Source organism: Stylophora pistillata, chromosome 9 (genome assembly GCF_964205215.1).
Source record: "Stylophora pistillata chromosome 9, jaStyPist1.2, whole genome shotgun sequence".
Classification (NCBI taxonomy): Eukaryota; Metazoa; Cnidaria; class Anthozoa; order Scleractinia; family Pocilloporidae; genus Stylophora; species Stylophora pistillata.
The window spans coordinates 10,896,080-10,914,401 of record NC_142527.1 but is presented as its reverse complement, the minus strand read 5'-3'; the positions used below and the strand labels follow the sequence as shown (position 1 = coordinate 10,914,401).

The window sequence follows — 18,322 nt, the reverse complement described above, 5'->3', positions numbered from 1 at the left end:
TTAGGCTCCTTACCTAATCAGGCCAAGCAAGGAGTTTCCTTCTACCACCTCCCCACTACCTGCTCCCAGGATTTAACCCTGCTCCGTTTCTTTTCAAGTTTAGAAATCCCAAAATTTCCACGATGACCTCAAAAAGGTACCTAGAGACACCTTTGATGTGAAATAGCTACGACTATAGTTGGCTCTGAGACTTGAATACAAATACTCACAAACAGTTTTGAGAGATTTACCCACTTCCTTCTTATCCTGTACATTAACTCCGCATAAATCGGATTGTGTTCTGAGTTTTTGTCGACTGGATGGCTCAGGGTGCTCAATGAAAGTGAAGAACGAGGTTTAATTTCAATTATACAGTAACTGCAATTTTCTACCAATTGTTAAAAGCGATCCGAGGCAGTAGTTGTCTTACTTTAATGAAGCGCGGTAAGAGCTCCGTCAGTTTGTGTTATTTTATTCACTTTTCTCTATTATTGGTGTAAAAGCCCTCCTCTTTACAAATCTGACGCAAGGCTGACATCACCCACGTCATTTATCGATCGCTCACGTCGTTTATCGCATATCAGGACCAGGTCATTATTTATCGCCAGGAGTGGGGGGTCGGATGGTTTTGTTCCTCCCATAATGCATTGTGGTACTCTGATGATCCCATCTTATCGGCGGTCAACTTACTATATATATCCGCTTTTATTAACCAACTGTGTCTTGGAGAGTACAAATAACGCCAAAAACGAGTACAAATATCTGGCGTAATTTGTATTCCAGAGAATCGGTTAGACAGATTTTCTCGCATCGCGTAAGCGAGGAATTGAATTGAAGTTAGGAAAAAAAATGGCTGACAAAACTTAACCAAACTTAAACTAAACTTAAACTTAAACATAAACTAAAAGGTTACGAAAAAAATGGATGACAATTTAAATCATTTTTCTGATGATGAAGAGTCGGAGAGGCCGGCGAATATTGATCCAAATTTATAAGATAAATCGGACGAAGAAAAGCAGTTAGACGACAGTGAAATTTCATTGTTATTGAAGAAAGTAGAAACAGCGCGAGCTCCGTTCCACTTCGCATACTTCTGTCACGCGCTCCCCGTAAGTAAATATTCGCGAAATTCGTCCGCACTGAAAAAACAATTTAGCATGTTGGATAATAAATCTCTTATTAGACTTTTTGTCGTGTAGTATTACTGAGTATTTTTACTCGTTGATTGCATGTAAAATACAGTACAACTCGCAAAAATACTCAGCGATACTACACGCAACATTTATGGATAGTCACGTATGATTAATGGAGGAAATATTTGGGGACCAAAATGGAGAGTAATTCTGTCCGTAATCTAACGACTGATTCCCCGAAAAGCAGGAGTCTGATTTATCAATCTCAATTACGATTACAGAACGAACTGGAAAACGCAAAGTCCCGGGCCCAGTTGTTCAAAGGACGGATATCGATAACGCTATTCAACAGATAATTCTCTATCCGGCGGATAAGAGTTAACAAAACGTTCAAAGGACGGATATCGATAACACTATTCAACAGATAAATCTCTATTCAGCGGATAAGTGTTAACAAAGCGTTCTCTGCGATCCACTGGACAGAGATTAATCGAGTTGATAAGGTTATCCTCCCTTCGAGCAGCCGGGACCTGTTATTTACCAGTGAATTAAACTTTTATGAACTTTCCGAAACAAAAACGGTGACGCTGATAAAGGTTCAATTGGAGAGGCATGCATGACACGTGCTCTGTCGTGATATACTTTACAATTACATGCATAACGCGAACACTGTCTCATTATTCCTCGAATCTGTCCACTGATAACCAATTAAAGACGTACGCTTCGCTAAATCTCAAGTTTTTCTATAAATAGATAATGATAAAAAAAAAAAAAAAAATGGTTTGCTTAACACAGAGGCCGAATCCCTTTTTAATCTTTTCGATCTTGAGCCATTTGTAGAACATTGTTCAAGCGTATGATGTATTCATTCAGAATTTTTGTTCTGTCGTGATGTACGCCGAATCCTTTTTTAATCTTGTCGATCTTGAGCCATTTGTAGAACATTGTTCAAGCGTATGATGTATCCATACAGAATGTTTTAGACTGTTGAATATATAAAGTATGTATGTAGTTAAAGACCAATGCAGTTGTGTCAGTGTTGCAGTACAGGCGACTAACCCCACTTCGTTTCTTTTCTTTTTTGTTTGGTCGTATATTCCCTGATTAAAAAAGTTGACAATATAAAGATTAACCTTTAGGCTAGAGTAATTATCTAAGTAAAGGGAATGAGGCATTAGGTGCAGGAATCCAAAAAAATGTAAAATATTGCGGTTTGCGCAGCTCTATTGGGCAGCTCTATTGCGGCCCACCGACCAATTATAAACAATTATTGGATGAGGTGTTTGTGATATTCGGAATAATCAAGGTCGAGGTAAGTGTTATCAGCTGAAGCCGAAGGCTTCGGCTTCGGCTGATAACAATAACCGAGACCTTGATTATTCCGGTAATCACAAAAACCTCATCCAATAATTTTTTTATTATACATTGTTTTAAAGAAAATAACGCCAAACGCATTGTCGCAGCGAACGCAGTTTATTTTCGAACACTTAAAAATGTACAACTGTGTGGTAAACAAATTTTCACCGTTTTTATAAAGCAATCAAGTGCAGAAAACTTAAATGCATTTCTAAAGAAAGTATCATTGAAGAAAACTGTCGATCTTTTAGTATTTTCCTAATCTTTATCTTTATTTAAGTAATTTCTCAATTTCTCGCTGGGTCGATGAAGCGAATCGAGTAGCCATTCTTACTTCACTGTCCGTGAACTTGACATTAGCCCGGGTCGCATTACGACCGATTTCGTTGAGAATTGTTTACTCTAGGGATTAAAATCTGTCAACACAAACATTTTCTAATGCGACCCAATTTTTGCTGTTTCCAAAAATTTTCAAAATTCTAAAAATCATCAAAGACGCCGGTATGATTGGGTGGGGCTGACCGATTTTGCCAAATTTTTTTTAATAAAAAAGAACCGCATCCGTTGTGGTCAAAGTTGTCATTTGTGCGTGCGTGTGAAAAAAGGTTAAACGCGAAGGCGCGCTATAAAAGGAGCCTTAGGTTTCCACATCAGGACTTTAGTCTTGCCTACCTAGTAACCTGCTTTATCAAATATCCCACTGGACCATTTGTCAATCAACCGTCGTGTGAAGTAGAACTCTTAGAGTCAAGTCAGCTTGAGCTACAGCTACTCCAAAGCAGTGAACAGCGTGCGCATTCCTCAAAATTGTTTTATGTCTTCATCACAATACAAGAATTTTTGAGATTTGTATTTCCTTTCTCCAATGGAAAATGTCTTTATTTGTGGCGGTAAATTTGAGATGGAAGTAGGTGGTTCGCACGTTACCTCATGCCACTATGCTGGTGGAAGTAAACAATAGATATCTCATTAGCTCCTTTTGTTCGTCTACCAGCATTTAAATTTGACCCGTACACGTCAACGGTGAGTGACAAATGAGCCAAGGTCTTCCCAGAGAAGACTTCCTTATATAGCGCGCCTTTCTTTTTAAAAAAGATAAAAACCAAAAAGAGCGGGAAATTTCTCCATTTATGACGTGTTCACATACATGATTATGGATAGACAAGAATTTTTCGTTCCCAACAATTTCTCAGGATTTTACCGGTATGGCGAGATCATTATAGTGTACTTCGAACCAAGATTCATTGGGACGTGGAAGCGACCATGCATATGGCGCTCGTCGTAATTGTCGCAAACGGCGATTTCGTTGTCTCAAGGCAGCAGCACTGGTAAGCAGTCTGTTGCAACTATTTCTCCATCTCCCCATCAGCAAAACAAAAGCAAGCACTTGATTTTGTTGTTGTTGAATAGCTGAAAACAACAGGACTATAATCGCCATGCAAAGTGTTCTGTTTCGCCGCATGGTTAGTTCGCGGGAATGTTTATTTTTGCCGGATGCGAGATGCCTGCGTGATTGACGTTTCCATTTTAACCCAGTTGAAATGCGACCCTAATTAATGTTGTTATTTCATTTTTGTTTTCCCGATAAAAAAAATTTGGTTTTAGGTTTTTTGAAATCCGGTGAAATTAAAATTTGACTGTAATGCGACCCACCCCCTTCCCCCCCATTATTGCTCCACCTGAAATCATGCATTGCGCACGCAACCTACAGATTAGTTGCTAATCTGTAGGTACAGATTAGTGAATAATCTGTAGGTTGCGCTGTTTCCCAGAATTAACTGTGGGCGTTTAGCCAATAAGAAGACAGATGGTGACTACAATGTATAATAACCGCAGTTACCATATGTGCATATCTGTGCTAGGTAACGGATTGAGATAACAACGTAGCTGTCGTTTTTCCAACTGTGCGGGGATTTGTCCTATTAAACTCAGTGAAAACTGATCTTTTACTGTTGCAGACAAAAATAACTTGACGCTGTTGAAGAATGAAGGTATCTAAGTCCAGCCAATTCGTTACAGCTGCTTCTTTCATTGGTAAGTTGTTTACCATTCATATACTCGGACATTAATGCATGATAATACTAGTTTCCAAATAGCGACGCAACGGCATCACTTTTCTCGCTCTCACGTTAAATTTGAATAGACCTCACTTCTTTAGACTTCGGTTCACTTTAGATCTTTTTTGTGTTATCTTGTGAAGAATCAAAAAGATCGTCTACTGGATTTCACCGCGTGAACGCTCTGTTAGACCAAAGTGCCCAACCTCGCCAGACCGCCTTCAGCATGGCAAGGAGTTTAAAAAACTTTCGCAAAAGTGATGATATTTGAAGTGAAGGATATCTTTTCGATTCATTGCATTTTGAAAAATCCGAACTGAATGCAACAAGGCCAATCGTCAGATGAAATCCTTTCGAGAAAGGAAATTTCAAAGCTTGATTTTGAAACAACGAGAAACAGCTCAGCCGAGAAATTACGGCCTCGGGAAAGCTAATATGCGGACAAAGAGCTTTTCATGCACTGCGCCTAGTGTCTGTGCCTTCCCATCAATTAGAGAATGGAACTTCATTCCTGATGCTATTTGAATTTTATGTTATGTAACAACATCCGCTTGGTTTATCTATACTCTTGCGATAAAAATCCTATGGCTTCCCAATTCCTTCTCGCTTATGTTCTAGCGTCATAAAGAAGTACAGCGGATAGCTAGCAGCTAGTGTTCACGGCCATATCTTGCCTTTTTGTTCTTGTTTTCAGTTGTTTGTTTGTTTGTTTACAATTTAATGACACCTGAGTTTTTTGATCAATTGCATTTTCTTCTGCTGGATCTAAAAAACCGAAATATATGCATGAAAGTCAATCGTCAGATGAAATCCTTTCGAGAAAGGAACTCTCAATGCTTGATTTTGAAACAACGAGAAACAACTCAGCCAAGAAATTCCCGCCTCGAGGCGGCTATTATGCGGACAAAGAGCTTTTCATGCGCTGCGCCTAATGTCTGTGTTCTATTAAGTATTTTCACATCAATTAGGGAACAATCCTTTCTCGCCTCTGTTCTAGCGTCATAAAGAAGTACAGATAGCTAGCAGTGTACATGCCGTATCTTGCCTTTTTAGTCTTGTGTTCAGTTGTTTGTTTGTTTTCAATTTAATGACACCTGAGTTTTTTCTTGTTTCAGCTTTGGCGCTTTTCTTCAAGAACGGTCAGTGCGATTCAAGTAAGTTTCAAAGGCTAGTGTAAACCCACTTGCGTACTTTAAAAGATACCACAGTCCGATTGTGTTCGCTATTCACTCAGCTTGTGCTTGATAAGTGGAGAGTAAAGTGAGGAGCCTAACGTTATGTAGTTGAAAAAATAATAAAAATAAAAATAAATTAAGAAACACGTGGACCTATTACCCTTTGGTAATACGATGGAATTCTACGCAATGAAAAAAAAACTAAGTAGTCGCCAAAAACAATGCGGTAAATTCATACAAATTTTGTGTATATTTGAGAGTGTTATGATAAATTCAACTTTAGATATTCGCTCTGACGAAGGGCTAACGCTCGAAACGTCAGCTTTTTTATTTGTTACGGTGGCCAATTTACAATTTCAACTGACTTGATATTACCAAATTACCTTATTACCCCCACCGACGGAGCACCACAGTTTCTTTAGAAACTTTTAGCCTTTAGATATTCCATTTGGTGCAGTTGGATATGTGAGGCTTTGAAGCGCTCATTGCTACGAACACTGAGGAATGACAATTTATCACTCGGTTATGTTCGAGCAATCGATGTCTCAACCAGTACTTTCTCTGGCGGCGGGTTTACTTATTTTTCATCGCATTTAAAGTTATCATGAACAAGAGCAAAATCGCGAAGTAACGTTCCATCTCATTGATATCGACGTGAATATGCCAATTCGTACACGATGAAATAATACAAAACTGTGGAAGGGATTTGTCTTCTACTAACTATGGATTAATGTAGTCAATATGTAAAAATAACTTTTGTCTTCACTTCAGCATGTCCTAATGGTATGACAAACATCACAGCTACAAGGGGTAGCTTCAAGTATCCTGAGTCAGGTACTTATGGAAAGAACGAGACCAAATGTTGGAGCATTACGGTTCCCGACACTTATGCCGGCATTTCCTATCGTCACTTAAGGTATGATTACATTTTTCTTTTCTGCACCTTTCAATACACCGAATGCAAATATGGCGTCCAATTTGAGTTGCCATTGTTCTGGACTGACTAGCCTCTCACACATGTAATAACCCTTTTGTATTTCCACGTGAAGACGAGGCTAGGGAGTCCAGAACAATGCCAATTCAAATTGGACGCCATATTTGCATCCAGTGTATAGCATGCTAATTTTATGGGCGATGCCGTGACTTGATTTTATGCTGTTGTTAATCACTATCGTAAAAATAGAAACCTACGAAATGGATGTTTTGATGGAGTTCGATTTGTCTATCACGAGTACGATTACAGATTGAATTGGAAGATTTGAAATCCTTTTACAAATTAATCACAACTTTTACAATGCCCGAAAAAAAAAACAAACACATTTCTCAAAGAAAATATCTCTAGTTGGGACATTCTTTAAATAAGATAAAACTCCACTTTGTAAATTCCTTAGTTTTGCGGGGTAATCGGTTGTTTCTAAGGTTATTTTAATAAATTCTATGATAAGTAGGTTCAGCTGAGTGGACTTTTTAACGATGTTTTAACTGTTTGGTGACATTGTCTATAACAACGCTATAGAGTAATTAGAGAAAACCAAAGCAGCTAATGTGCCACGCACATTTGAGGAAATAGTAATGGTTATGATTGCTGAGGGTACATGAAATAATAATTCGAACCATTAAACTACTTAAGAATTTCCTTGAAATATGTTAGATACTTGTGTTACGGTATTTTCCAAACCGCCAGAAAGATATAACTCGTACAACTCAACTACTTTATTGACTGACGTAATAACTACGAAGCGATATCGACAACCAGTACAATAACTATCTTTTTCACTTAGCTACGGAGCGATATAAATACTAATACAATCAGTATCCTTATAACTTAGAGCCCTTTACAAATAATATCACTTAAATCTCAGTGTACTACCGCACAACTCACAGTTCTCTTGAAAATCTTTAACAAAATGTCGACGTCCGTAATTCTTTCTCTCACGTAGCCTTCCACACGGCTTTCAATTCCAGTAAACAACTCTGTCCGGCTCTCGCTCCTCTGGGCTCTTCGCAACAGCAGTTATAGCTCACTAAAAGGCCTTCCTCTTTAAGCTAGCGTGACTCCTTATATATCTTTCAGAAAAGTTCTAGAATGTTCTAGAGATCTGTAATATTGCTATTTTTAGAAACATTACACTATTATTACATCATAACAAAAATATGCTGAGTCACGGTTCTAGAAGGTTCTCCTTAAAGTTCTCGCTTAGTCATCATGACTAATTGTTCTAGAAACTTCTTCGTTCTATTTTTAATAATTACGTAACGCAACGCACTCTAGAAAAATATGGGCGCTCTCCATAACACCCTCCCCCTTCGAGAAAAGAAAGTTTGCAAAACTTTCTTGCAAAGCTCAAAGTCTCGAGAGGCAATCTGCAATAACATTATCCTTTCCTTTTATATGTCGGATGTCCAAGACATACTCCTGCAGCATTAAACTCCACCTCAACAATCGCTGATTCTTGCTCTTTAATTTGTGAAGAAATACGAGGGGATTGTGATCGCTATACACAACAACGGGCAAACTTGAGGAACTAACATAAACTTCAAAATGTTGAAGAGCTAACAGCAGTGCTAAACATTCCTTTTCGATGGTGGAATAGTTCCTTTGACTTTTGTTAAACTTCTTTGAAAAATAACAAACCGGGTGTTCTACACCTTCATCATCCTCTTGTAACAACACAGCACCAGCGGCAACATCGCTTGCATCAACAGCCAGCTTGAACGGTGAAGAGAAATCAGGCGCTGTTAAAACAGGAGCACTCTGTAACATGGCTTTCAGCTCCTCAAAAGCCTTTTCACACTGGTCACTCCAATTAAATTTCTCCTTCTTGCTGAGCAGTTTTGTCAATGGCTCTGTGACGGTTGCAAAGTTAGAGCAAAACCTTCGATAATAACCAGCCATACCAAGGAAACGCATCAGTTGCTTTTTGTTTTCTGGTCGTGGAAACTTGATTATGGCTTCGACCTTGGCGTTAACTGGCTGTACTTGTCCTCGTCCGACGACATGTCCCAAATACGTCACTTGTGCTTGGCCAAACTCGGTTTTGGAGAGATTGATTGTTAATTTGGCCTCGCTCAACTTCCTGAAGAACTCACGGATAGTTTCTAGATGTTTCTCCCAAGTTTCACTATAGATGATTACATCATCAATATAGGCTTCACAATCCTCAAGGTTGGCGATGACTTTGTTAATGAGACGTTGGAAGGTAGCAGGAGAATTTTTCATACCAAAGGGCATGACCTTGTATTGGTAGAGTCCTTCTGGAGTTACAAATGCTGATATCTCCTTAGCGCGATCTGTTAACGGTACTTGCCAGAATCCTTTGAGAAGGTCAAATTTCGTTACATACTTTGCCTTTCCCAGCTTATCGATACAATCATCCATTCTTGGGATTGGAAAGGTGTCTGTCTTAGTCACACTATTAACTTTCCTGTAATCGGTACACATCCGATAGCTCCCATCCGGTTTAGGCACGAGTATACATGGAGAACTCCAACTACTGCTGCTTGGTTCAATAAAATCGTTCTCCAACAAATATTTTACCTCTTCTTTGAGATACTGTTGTTTTCTCGGATTCAGCCTGTATGGGTGTTGTTTAACAGGAGCAGCATCACCGACATCCACGTCATGGTAAATCTGATTTGTCCTAGATGGTACATCAGGGAACAGGTCACTATACTTTTCAAGTAGCTTCTGTAGGTCTTGACGTTGACTCTCTTCAAGGTGTGACAGCTTGGAGTCCAAATTCTTTAGCACATCGGAGTTGGTGAGTTTTGATGCGTCAGTAGGACTGAGATGACTACTACTAAACTCACTACTTAAGTCTTCGGGCTCAGAAATAACTACATTAACGTTTAGGGGCTCTTTAACTACATTATTATCTCTCTCTACGTAAGGCTTTAACATGTTAATATGACATAATTGCGTCTGCTTACGCCTATCTGGAGTAACTACTATGTAATTAAGGTTATTTAACTTCTTCTCAATAACATAAGGACCAAAAAATCTAGAATACAATGTGTTACCGGGCACTGGCAACAATGCAAGAACCTTTTGACCTGGCTCAAAACTACGTTCTACAGCGTCTACATCATACTTCTTCTTCATCAACTTCTGAGAAGAACTAAGATTGTCTCTAGCTAGTTCACAAGCTCTAAATAACTTAGTACGAAAGTCTGAAACATATTGTAAAAGATTAATAGACTCACTACTGCTTGACAATAATTTCTCCTTAAGCAGTTTAAGAGGCCCTCTCACAGTGTGCCCAAATACGAGCTCAAACGGACTAAATCCTAGGGACTCCTGGACGGACTCGCGTGCCGCAAACAGCAATAGGTGGATTCCCTCGTCCCAATCTTTCTCTGTTTGGAAACAGTAGACTCTCATCATGTTCTTTAAAGTCTGGTGCCATCTTTCAAGAGCTCCTTGACTTTGAGGATGGTACGCAGATGATCTATACTGTGCGATTCCAAGCTCGTGCATTACTTGTTGAAAAATACCAGACATGAAATTAGAACCTTGGTCAGACTGGATAGCGCTAGGAAGACCGACCAGCGTAAAAAACTTCGTTAAAGCTTTGACGATAGTCTTGGCCTTGATGTTTCTCAGGGGCACGGCTTCAGGAAATCTGGTGGACGCACACATGATGGTTAACAAGAACTGATTTCCAGACTTCGTTCTTGGTAGCGGTCCGACGCAATCAACAATTACACGGCTGAATGGTTCTTGAACGGCTGGCAGAGGCTGCAGTGGCGCTTTTGGAATGGTTTGGTTTGGTTTCCCAACCATCTGACAGGCGTGACATGACCTACAGTACTCAGCTACATCTTTTCTCAGGTTGGGCCAATAGAAATTATTCAAGATCTTCCTGTGAGTTTTGTTCACACCTAAATGGCCAGCCAGGGGAGTCTCGTGTGCCATACTTAAAATGTCTTGCCTGTAAGTTTTCGGGACAACAACCTGGTACTTAACAGCCCATTCGTCCTCAGCTGGGACATCGAGCGGTCTCCACTTTCTCATTAGCACTCCATTCTTTGTAAAATAACAGGTGGGGTTCTGTGATACTTCGTTTTCACTGACGCTTCTCGAAAACAACGGCGAAATTTCTGGGTCTTCACGTTGTCCAGCGATGAGCTGAGAGGTCGACATCTTCTCAGACTGATCTGTTAAATTCTTCTCAGGTAGGATTTCTGTTGGTTCAGAAGGGGAGGGACTTGGCTGCTCATCCTCAAAAACTCGACTGATAAAGGTGTCCGCTAAGGCAATTTCTTCATCGCTGGTTTTCCTCTTCTTGCTCATGGCTCGCGTTACTACACATGCAGGATAAAGACCAGGAATTATCTTCTCGACGGGGTCTGGAGACTTTTCTGAACTAGGCTTCTCTGTAACGACAGCATTAATGACCACTTTGTCTCCTGCAAGGTCATTTCCAAGGATAAGATGTACTCCATCGAACGGCAATGTTGATTGTATTCCAACTTTCACAGGACCAGACACAAGATTTGACGACAGAAAAACTGTATGGAGCGGCACTGGGGTATACTCGGAACTGATTCCTCTGATTAAAACACTTGCACCAGTGGACGATTTCTCAGAAAACAACAACGTGTCACTTAATAGCAAAGACTGTGAGGCTCCAGTGTCTCTTAGAATCTTGATCGGTACTGAATCTGTCATATCACGGGATAATGATACTGAGCCATCGTGGATAAAGGGCTGGAACATATCCATGACAGATTTAGACGAACCACTGACGTCATTTGTAGAGATTGTCTGGGTCTTCTCTCGAGAAAATCGCGGAGGTGTACATTCGCTTTCAGAAAATGAAGGCGACGGCTTGGCAACAAATCCGTTGGGCTTCGATTCCACACCATATTTTTGCGCAGGTCTCCACTTTTCTGGGCAACTGGAAATCAGATGACCTTCTTTTCTGCAATAATAGCAGGTTGGTGGCTTGATGGGCTTATTTGGAACAAACCTGTTTTGTCTTGGCGAGGTGGAGCTGGAACGATTTGTAAAATGGTTTCCAGGGTTCTGTTTGGGAGGTGCTCCGTCATTCTGTTTACTCCGCTGGCTTCCAACCCATCGTGATACGGAGGGAGGCTGAAATCTACTGTTAGGCTGACGGGGCTTTTCCATGAAGTTCACTTTGTGACTCAGCGAAAATTCATCTGCTAACCGTGCAGCGTCTTCCAACGTTTCTGCTCTTTGCTCGTTAATGAACGTTCGGACATCACTGTGAATGCACCTCTTAAATTCTTCCACTAATACCAACTGTCTTAACTTATCGTGACTCTTATCTACTTTCTGTGAATGACACCAACGATCAAATAACTGTTCCTTACTCCTAGCAAATTCTACGTAGGTTTGACTACTAACTTTCTCATAGTTTCTAAACTTTTGACGATACGCTTCAGGAACTAACTCGTAACCCTTTAAAATAAGATCCTTAACTTCGTCGTAACTTGTAGCTTGTTCTACACTTAACTGTGTATATATTTCCCTAGCTTTACCAACCAATACACTTTGTAATAACATAACCCAGTACTCTTTAGGCCACTTAAGACTACTAGCTACTTTCTCGAAGTGCAAAAAGTACTTATCAGCATCTTTTTCTTGGAATGGAGGCACTAACCTAATGTTCTTTGTAACATCAAAATTTTCACTATGCTTTTCACTACCCGAGACTAATCCTAATTGCATTTGTACCTCTAACTTTTTTATTTCCATTTCATGCTGAAATGCCAATTTCTCTCTCTCTAGCCTCTCTTGTCTTTCCTCTCTCTCCAGTCTTTCCTTTCTCTCCATTTCTTCTCGTCTTTCTTGTCTTTCCATTTCTTCTCTCTTCATCTCCATTTCGTCTCTCTTCAGCTTCTCTTGTCTTTCTATTTCTTCTCTCTTCATCTCCATTTCGTCTCTCTTCAGCTTCTCTTGTCTTTCTATTTCTTCTCTCTTCATCTCCATTTCTCTTTCCTCTTTCCTTTCTTGCATCTCCAACTTTCTTATTTCTAACATTGTTTTTGACGATGTTTCTAACATTGTCCCTTCAAAAACCTCAGTATCCACTAAGTGGTTTACTATAATCTGTCGTATCTCATCCTTTCTCATTGCTTGCTTAGACTCTAACTCTAAGTGTTTTGCTAATAATATAAGTTCGTCTTTCCTTAACGCATTAAATACTTCTTTGTCGGGACTCGACATAAAGTCTTCTGGATTAAACTTTGACATCTTGATATACTCTATGACTACTTAAGTCGACAATAACTTATCCTTGAAATACTCTACTATAACCTTCACTACAAAACTCGCTCCTGGACAATAACTTATATGCCAAATACTTCTGTAAAATTCGCTCCCGGACAGTTACCTCTGCTCTCAATACACTTCCACAAAATTCGCTCCCGGACAGGCCCCCATTTTCTGTTACGGTATTTTCCAAACCGCCAGAAAGATATAACTCGTACAACTCAACTACTTTATTGACTGACGTAATAACTACGAAGTGATATCGACAACCAGTACAATAACTATCTTTTTCACTTAGCTACGGAGCGATATAAATACTAATACAATCAGTATCCTTATAACTTAGAGCCCTTTACAAATAATATCACTTAAATCTCAGTGTACTACCGCACAACTCACAGTTCTCTTGAAAATCTTTAACAAAATGTCGACGTCCGTAATTCTTTCTCTCACGTAGCCTTCCACACGGCTTTCAATTCCAGTAAACAACTCTGTCCGGCTCTCGCTCCTCTGGGCTCTTCGCAACAGCAGTTATAGCTCACTAAAAGGCCTTCCTCTTTAAGCTAGCGTGACTCCTTATATATCTTTCAGAAAAGTTCTAGAATGTTCTAGAGATCTGTAATATTGCTATTTTTAGAAACATTACACTATTATTACATCATAACAAAAATATGCTGAGTCACGGTTCTAGAAGGTTCTCCTTAAAGTTCTCGCTTAGTCATCATGACTAATTGTTCTAGAAACTTCTTCGTTCTATTTTTAATAATTACGTAACGCAACGCACTCTAGAAAAATATGGGCGCTCTCCATAACACTTGGTGCAATCTTTAAGAGGCGTATAAGTTTTTCTTTAATATAATGAGAAAAATAATAACATTAGTAATCAGGATTATGATAATTTCGAATCGTATCAATTGATCAATGCTGAGGCGGAGCTTGCCAGGCCCAACACGAAAAACAAAGGACAAAAACATTGAAAGTAAATTTAGAGTGGTAACGAAAGATTTTGGATTTAAACCCGTTTGGCATCATACAACGCACAGGAAAGGAGCTTGTATCAGCTTGTATAGAACAGGCCACACCATCACGAAAAAGTTACAGTTGTTTCTCTACTGCATATAGAATATAGGTTATGAGATTCGTTTTGTTTTGAGATGTTTTTGATTTATATAGTAGATAACTTAGGCTATATTTGAATTATATTGTATATTGTAGATATTTTATATTATATATTTTTATATTTTATATTGTAATTAGGTAGCGCTTTGGACAATTATTGGATTTTAGCGCTATATAAATAAAATTATTATTATTATTATTATTATTATTATTATTATTACTGCATTTATCTCCAGTTTGCTTTTTACTTAGGTTTGTGAAAGGATAAAGTAGAGTTTTTATACTTCCATTTTTTTTCTCCAGCCAGGACATAGAATTGTGCTCTCGTTGTAGATGCGACTTTGTCCAATTTGGTTACTCTTACCAATATCTACAATACGGAGCAAAACTATGTGGACGACGCAGTTATAATTATTTACAAGGATATCTCTTCAACGTTCATAATACGTGGGTCAGTTCTCCTGGATCGACACTCTACTTTCGTTTTATGTCTGATGATAGCGCACATTACACAGGATTTAACTTCACCTTCATAGCCATGTCCCGGGCAGGTAAGTTGAGAATTAAACAAACAGTGACGATATGGTTAATATTATAATTGTCTACACCAGGAAGAAAAAAATTTTGGACGATACAATTACAACTATTTATAAGGATATCTCTTCAACGTTGATTGGGAAGCTTTGTTAGATGACGGTGCTCATGGATCGACGTTCTACTTTCGATTCGTGTCAGATGACACCACACACTACAAGGGATTTAACTTAACCTTCATAGCCCATACCTTGTCAGGTAAGTAATAACTATGCAAACAATAAAACAAGGAAGCGTACAAAAAGTCGTCAGTCAAACAAGTGAACAGCATCTCAAAATTTTCCTAAAGAGGGCCTTAGAGCCTGCATGCTCTAGAGATGATAATAGCGTTCATCAAAATGCTTTTATGTAAGCCAGGAAGCTGAGTCGAAAGCAAGAGATCGACGCTTAAAGGTAACCTTTTCATAAGATACCGCTGTTTTTAGGGTGCGCCATTTCGCCATTTAAAGTTTCCTGGTAGAACCTGGTTCGAAGCAAAAGAGCCCTGCATTCAGTTCTTTTTTTCCCCCAATTCTGTTAGGCCCCATTCTTAAGACTATTCTCCCCCAATTGCATTGCCATTTAGTGTTGCATGTGAATGACAATTTGTCTCGAGATTAGAGACAATTTCTCAGGATAGACAGAAAGCAAACTACTTCTTTTATTTTGCAGTGGGTGAAGAAAACTATCTAAATGCAACCGAAGATGAAACTATTGAGTTTGGTACACCAAAAGTTGGCGTCGAGAGCTACCCCCCAGGTTACGAAGAACAGTGGTTTTTAATTGTTCCTGAGGGTCGGCAGATCCAGATAAACTTCGATGTATTTGAACTGGAGGACAGTGAGGATTGCAAAAGTGACTATGTTGAGTTCCGTGAGGCATCCATCGAGGTTGGTGATCCTAAAACAATATCTGGCAAAAACGGTCCAATTCTGACCAATCACCTGTGTGGAAATACAAAGCCGAGCTCGATAAGGAGTCAAGGGAACATAGTTTGGGTTCAGTTCATTAGTGACAGAAATTCTACCACAGTGTACAAGGGGTTCAGAGCTTCCTTTAAAGCAGGTGTGTTATAGAAATACGCTGAGTTAAGTTTCTCTATCGTAACGCGGAATAGAAGTTTTTTTTTTTTACATTTGACTCCTTCGCCGGTAAGGCAAAAATTTTCAAAACAAGTCGCCGGATGTAATGAATTTTCTTGTGTTGTCACTGTGAAAAAGAATTCACTTTCGTACTTAACCTTTTCAACTAGCCATCGAAATGAATGGTTGAGAAATTTTCTTGAAGTCTTTTCTTTTTTTATTGTTCTAGGACAAGGAAGATTCTCTGCCAGCAATCCATTGACGCTACTGTTCCTCTCAGCTCTGATCGTGGAAAAAGTCAACTTGGTATAATCATGTGTCGAGAGTAGTTTTTTGTGCGATGTAATTTTTTAAGCTTTGTTTTTTGTTTCATTTTGTTTCTGTGAAGCCTGTATTGCCATCTTCCAGAAGATCTATATTCCTTTTAATGTTCTGTAGTTACATTTTGGTCGTGGCTAAGGATTTTCAACTAAATGAATAAAGGCTAAAAGTTCTAAAGAAACTGTGGTGCCGCGTCGGTGGGGGTAACAATGTAATTTGGTTATATCAACTCAGTTGAAATATGTAAATTGGCCACCGTAACGAATAAAAAATAGCTTTTTTATTAGTTACGGTGGCCAATTTACATATTTCAACAGATATTTCAACCAGTTTCAAAATTGTATTCATTATACCATATACGGTTTTTGCAATGTTGCTGACTTTTGAGAGGACACAGTTTCATTTTTAAAAGCTATATAAACGACCACTGCGAGCGTGCATGGTAAGAAAAAATTTCGCTGTCTCTGCATAGTTTTTATCTCGATCCTTTTTTCCGGGAAATCATGTTGTTCTTTCAACCATAGATTATAGATATTATTGGTGCAATCAGTGATGGGATTATCTCATCTTCACGCGCAGTTTCACCTTACAGACCGGATTTAGGCATGAAACATTTGTCATTTTGAAACTATACACAGTTAGCTCTGATATATTACTATTGCTAAGAGGAGAAACTTCACCGTGAATGCGAATGGGAGTATATCAGCGACGCTCGATCGATTCTTTCAGCTTTCGCATTTAGCGGTGAGTTCACTGTTACATGTAGAAATCTTACCGTGTCTATTTTCATTTTTGAACATTAGACGTAAATAGAATTTTCTCGTGCAGTTGCGGCCAAAGTGGAGTCGGAAATGGCCCTGATTTCTAACAAGTTTCAAGTCACTCAGGTATTGTTTAAAATTTTATTACACGACTCGGGCAGTCAGAGGGCCAATAACTAAAATCAACCAATCAAAATGCTCTATTACCGGTCCAATATTCTCTAAGTATTGGACCGGGCACTGTCCCGAATGGTCCCGAATGATACCGCACGTGTGTCCCTTTGAACTTCAGTCGTATAATAAATCTCTTATTAATCAAGCTTGCTCGGGGCCGTACTGGAAGAATATCGGCCCTCGGTCTTTTTTGTACGGACCGAGCGCAGCGAGGTCCGTACTGTCGAGACCTCGGGCCGATATTCTCCCAGTACGGCCCTCGCGCTTGGTTAATAAGATATATATATTACATACATGACCCGCCTAGATTAGCTTAGCTACCCGCGGGCATGTTACTGCACTTTTATCCCAAAACACAATAAAATGTATGTATGTATGTATGTATGTATGTATGTATGTAGTAAAATAACAATGCTTTAAGAATCTTGAAATATATTTCGCTCCTCGAGCCTCATCAGTCAAAAAGATCCTCATGTAAGATGTAGTAAAAAATGTTTGTATGTTCCCAGACGTCATGTAAGCCAACATGGGGTAACTTATTTTACGTGGTCTTGCGTCACTAGAGAGAGTAGAGAGATTTAGCAAGAGGACGGGAACGTCAGTTGACAACGTTGCCCGCAGCAAAAATATCGGTAAGAAACTGGGTCGAGAACGTCGCCTCGTTGTGTTTCAGAAGGGAATTAGCAGTCGTTGCCACGAGACGTCATCGCAATACCTGTTCTTCAATAGCCTGAACTCGGCTTTTCAAAGATCGCCAACACAAATTTTCGCTTTCACAAACAGCTTTAAGGACAACGAAACTATCCTCTTTGAGAGTGATGCAACAAGCGCAAACAGAGGATAATTATAGTTACGGAAAGTTAGATGTTTGTAATATACGAGCCACATGGGCGATTAAACTCTATAATTGATCCATTCCAGGTAAGACTCGTGTCTGTTGATTCCTGTATCGAATTTTAGAGCCCATTAGATATATTTTTTTGCGATTTGTGTTGCTGTCTTTTCGTTTCGTGCCATTAGATTTTAGCACTGCTCATCTTTCTTTGCAATTTTACAAAGTATAAATTGGAATCATCATTGTTTTTACCCTTGTTCACTAAAATAACTATTCATTTATGACGGTACATCTCTTTTGGAAATTGAATACTTGGAGGCACAAAGCATTTTGAACGGGGTTATGGCGAAACCATGTAGAAACTAAGCGACCCAACGAAAAGTTGTTTATGATGAGTTCTTATTAACGCTGAAAGAATTAATGCAAGTCACCCATGAAACGGTAAGGCTTAGGATAAGACTTGGTTTCGGTTTTTTGTTTGTTTTGTTTTGTTTCTTTTCGACGAAGTTGTTCAAGA

General features: G+C 39.2%; 1 protein-coding gene across 2 annotated transcripts; it reads left to right on the top strand.

Annotated features, from left to right (window-relative positions):
* Positions 1–4,198: 4,198 nt before the first annotated feature.
* Positions 4,199–16,216, top strand: LOC148723267 (procollagen C-endopeptidase enhancer 2-like). Of its 2 annotated transcripts, XM_088733375.1 has the most exons (7): positions 4,199–4,330; positions 4,427–4,502; positions 5,641–5,679; positions 6,472–6,616; positions 14,363–14,610; positions 15,305–15,697; positions 15,944–16,216. In XM_088733375.1, exons 2-7 carry the CDS (start codon positions 4,454–4,456, stop codon positions 16,024–16,026), a joined length of 957 nt encoding a protein of 318 aa, XP_088589501.1. In that variant the 5' UTR covers positions 4,199–4,330; positions 4,427–4,453; the 3' UTR covers positions 16,027–16,216. The 2 variants fall into 2 exon arrangements, with proteins under 2 accessions (XP_088589501.1, XP_088589500.1); XM_088733374.1 differs by lacking the exon at positions 4,199–4,330 and having other exon boundaries at positions 4,337–4,502.
* Positions 16,217–18,322: the final 2,106 nt, after the last annotated feature.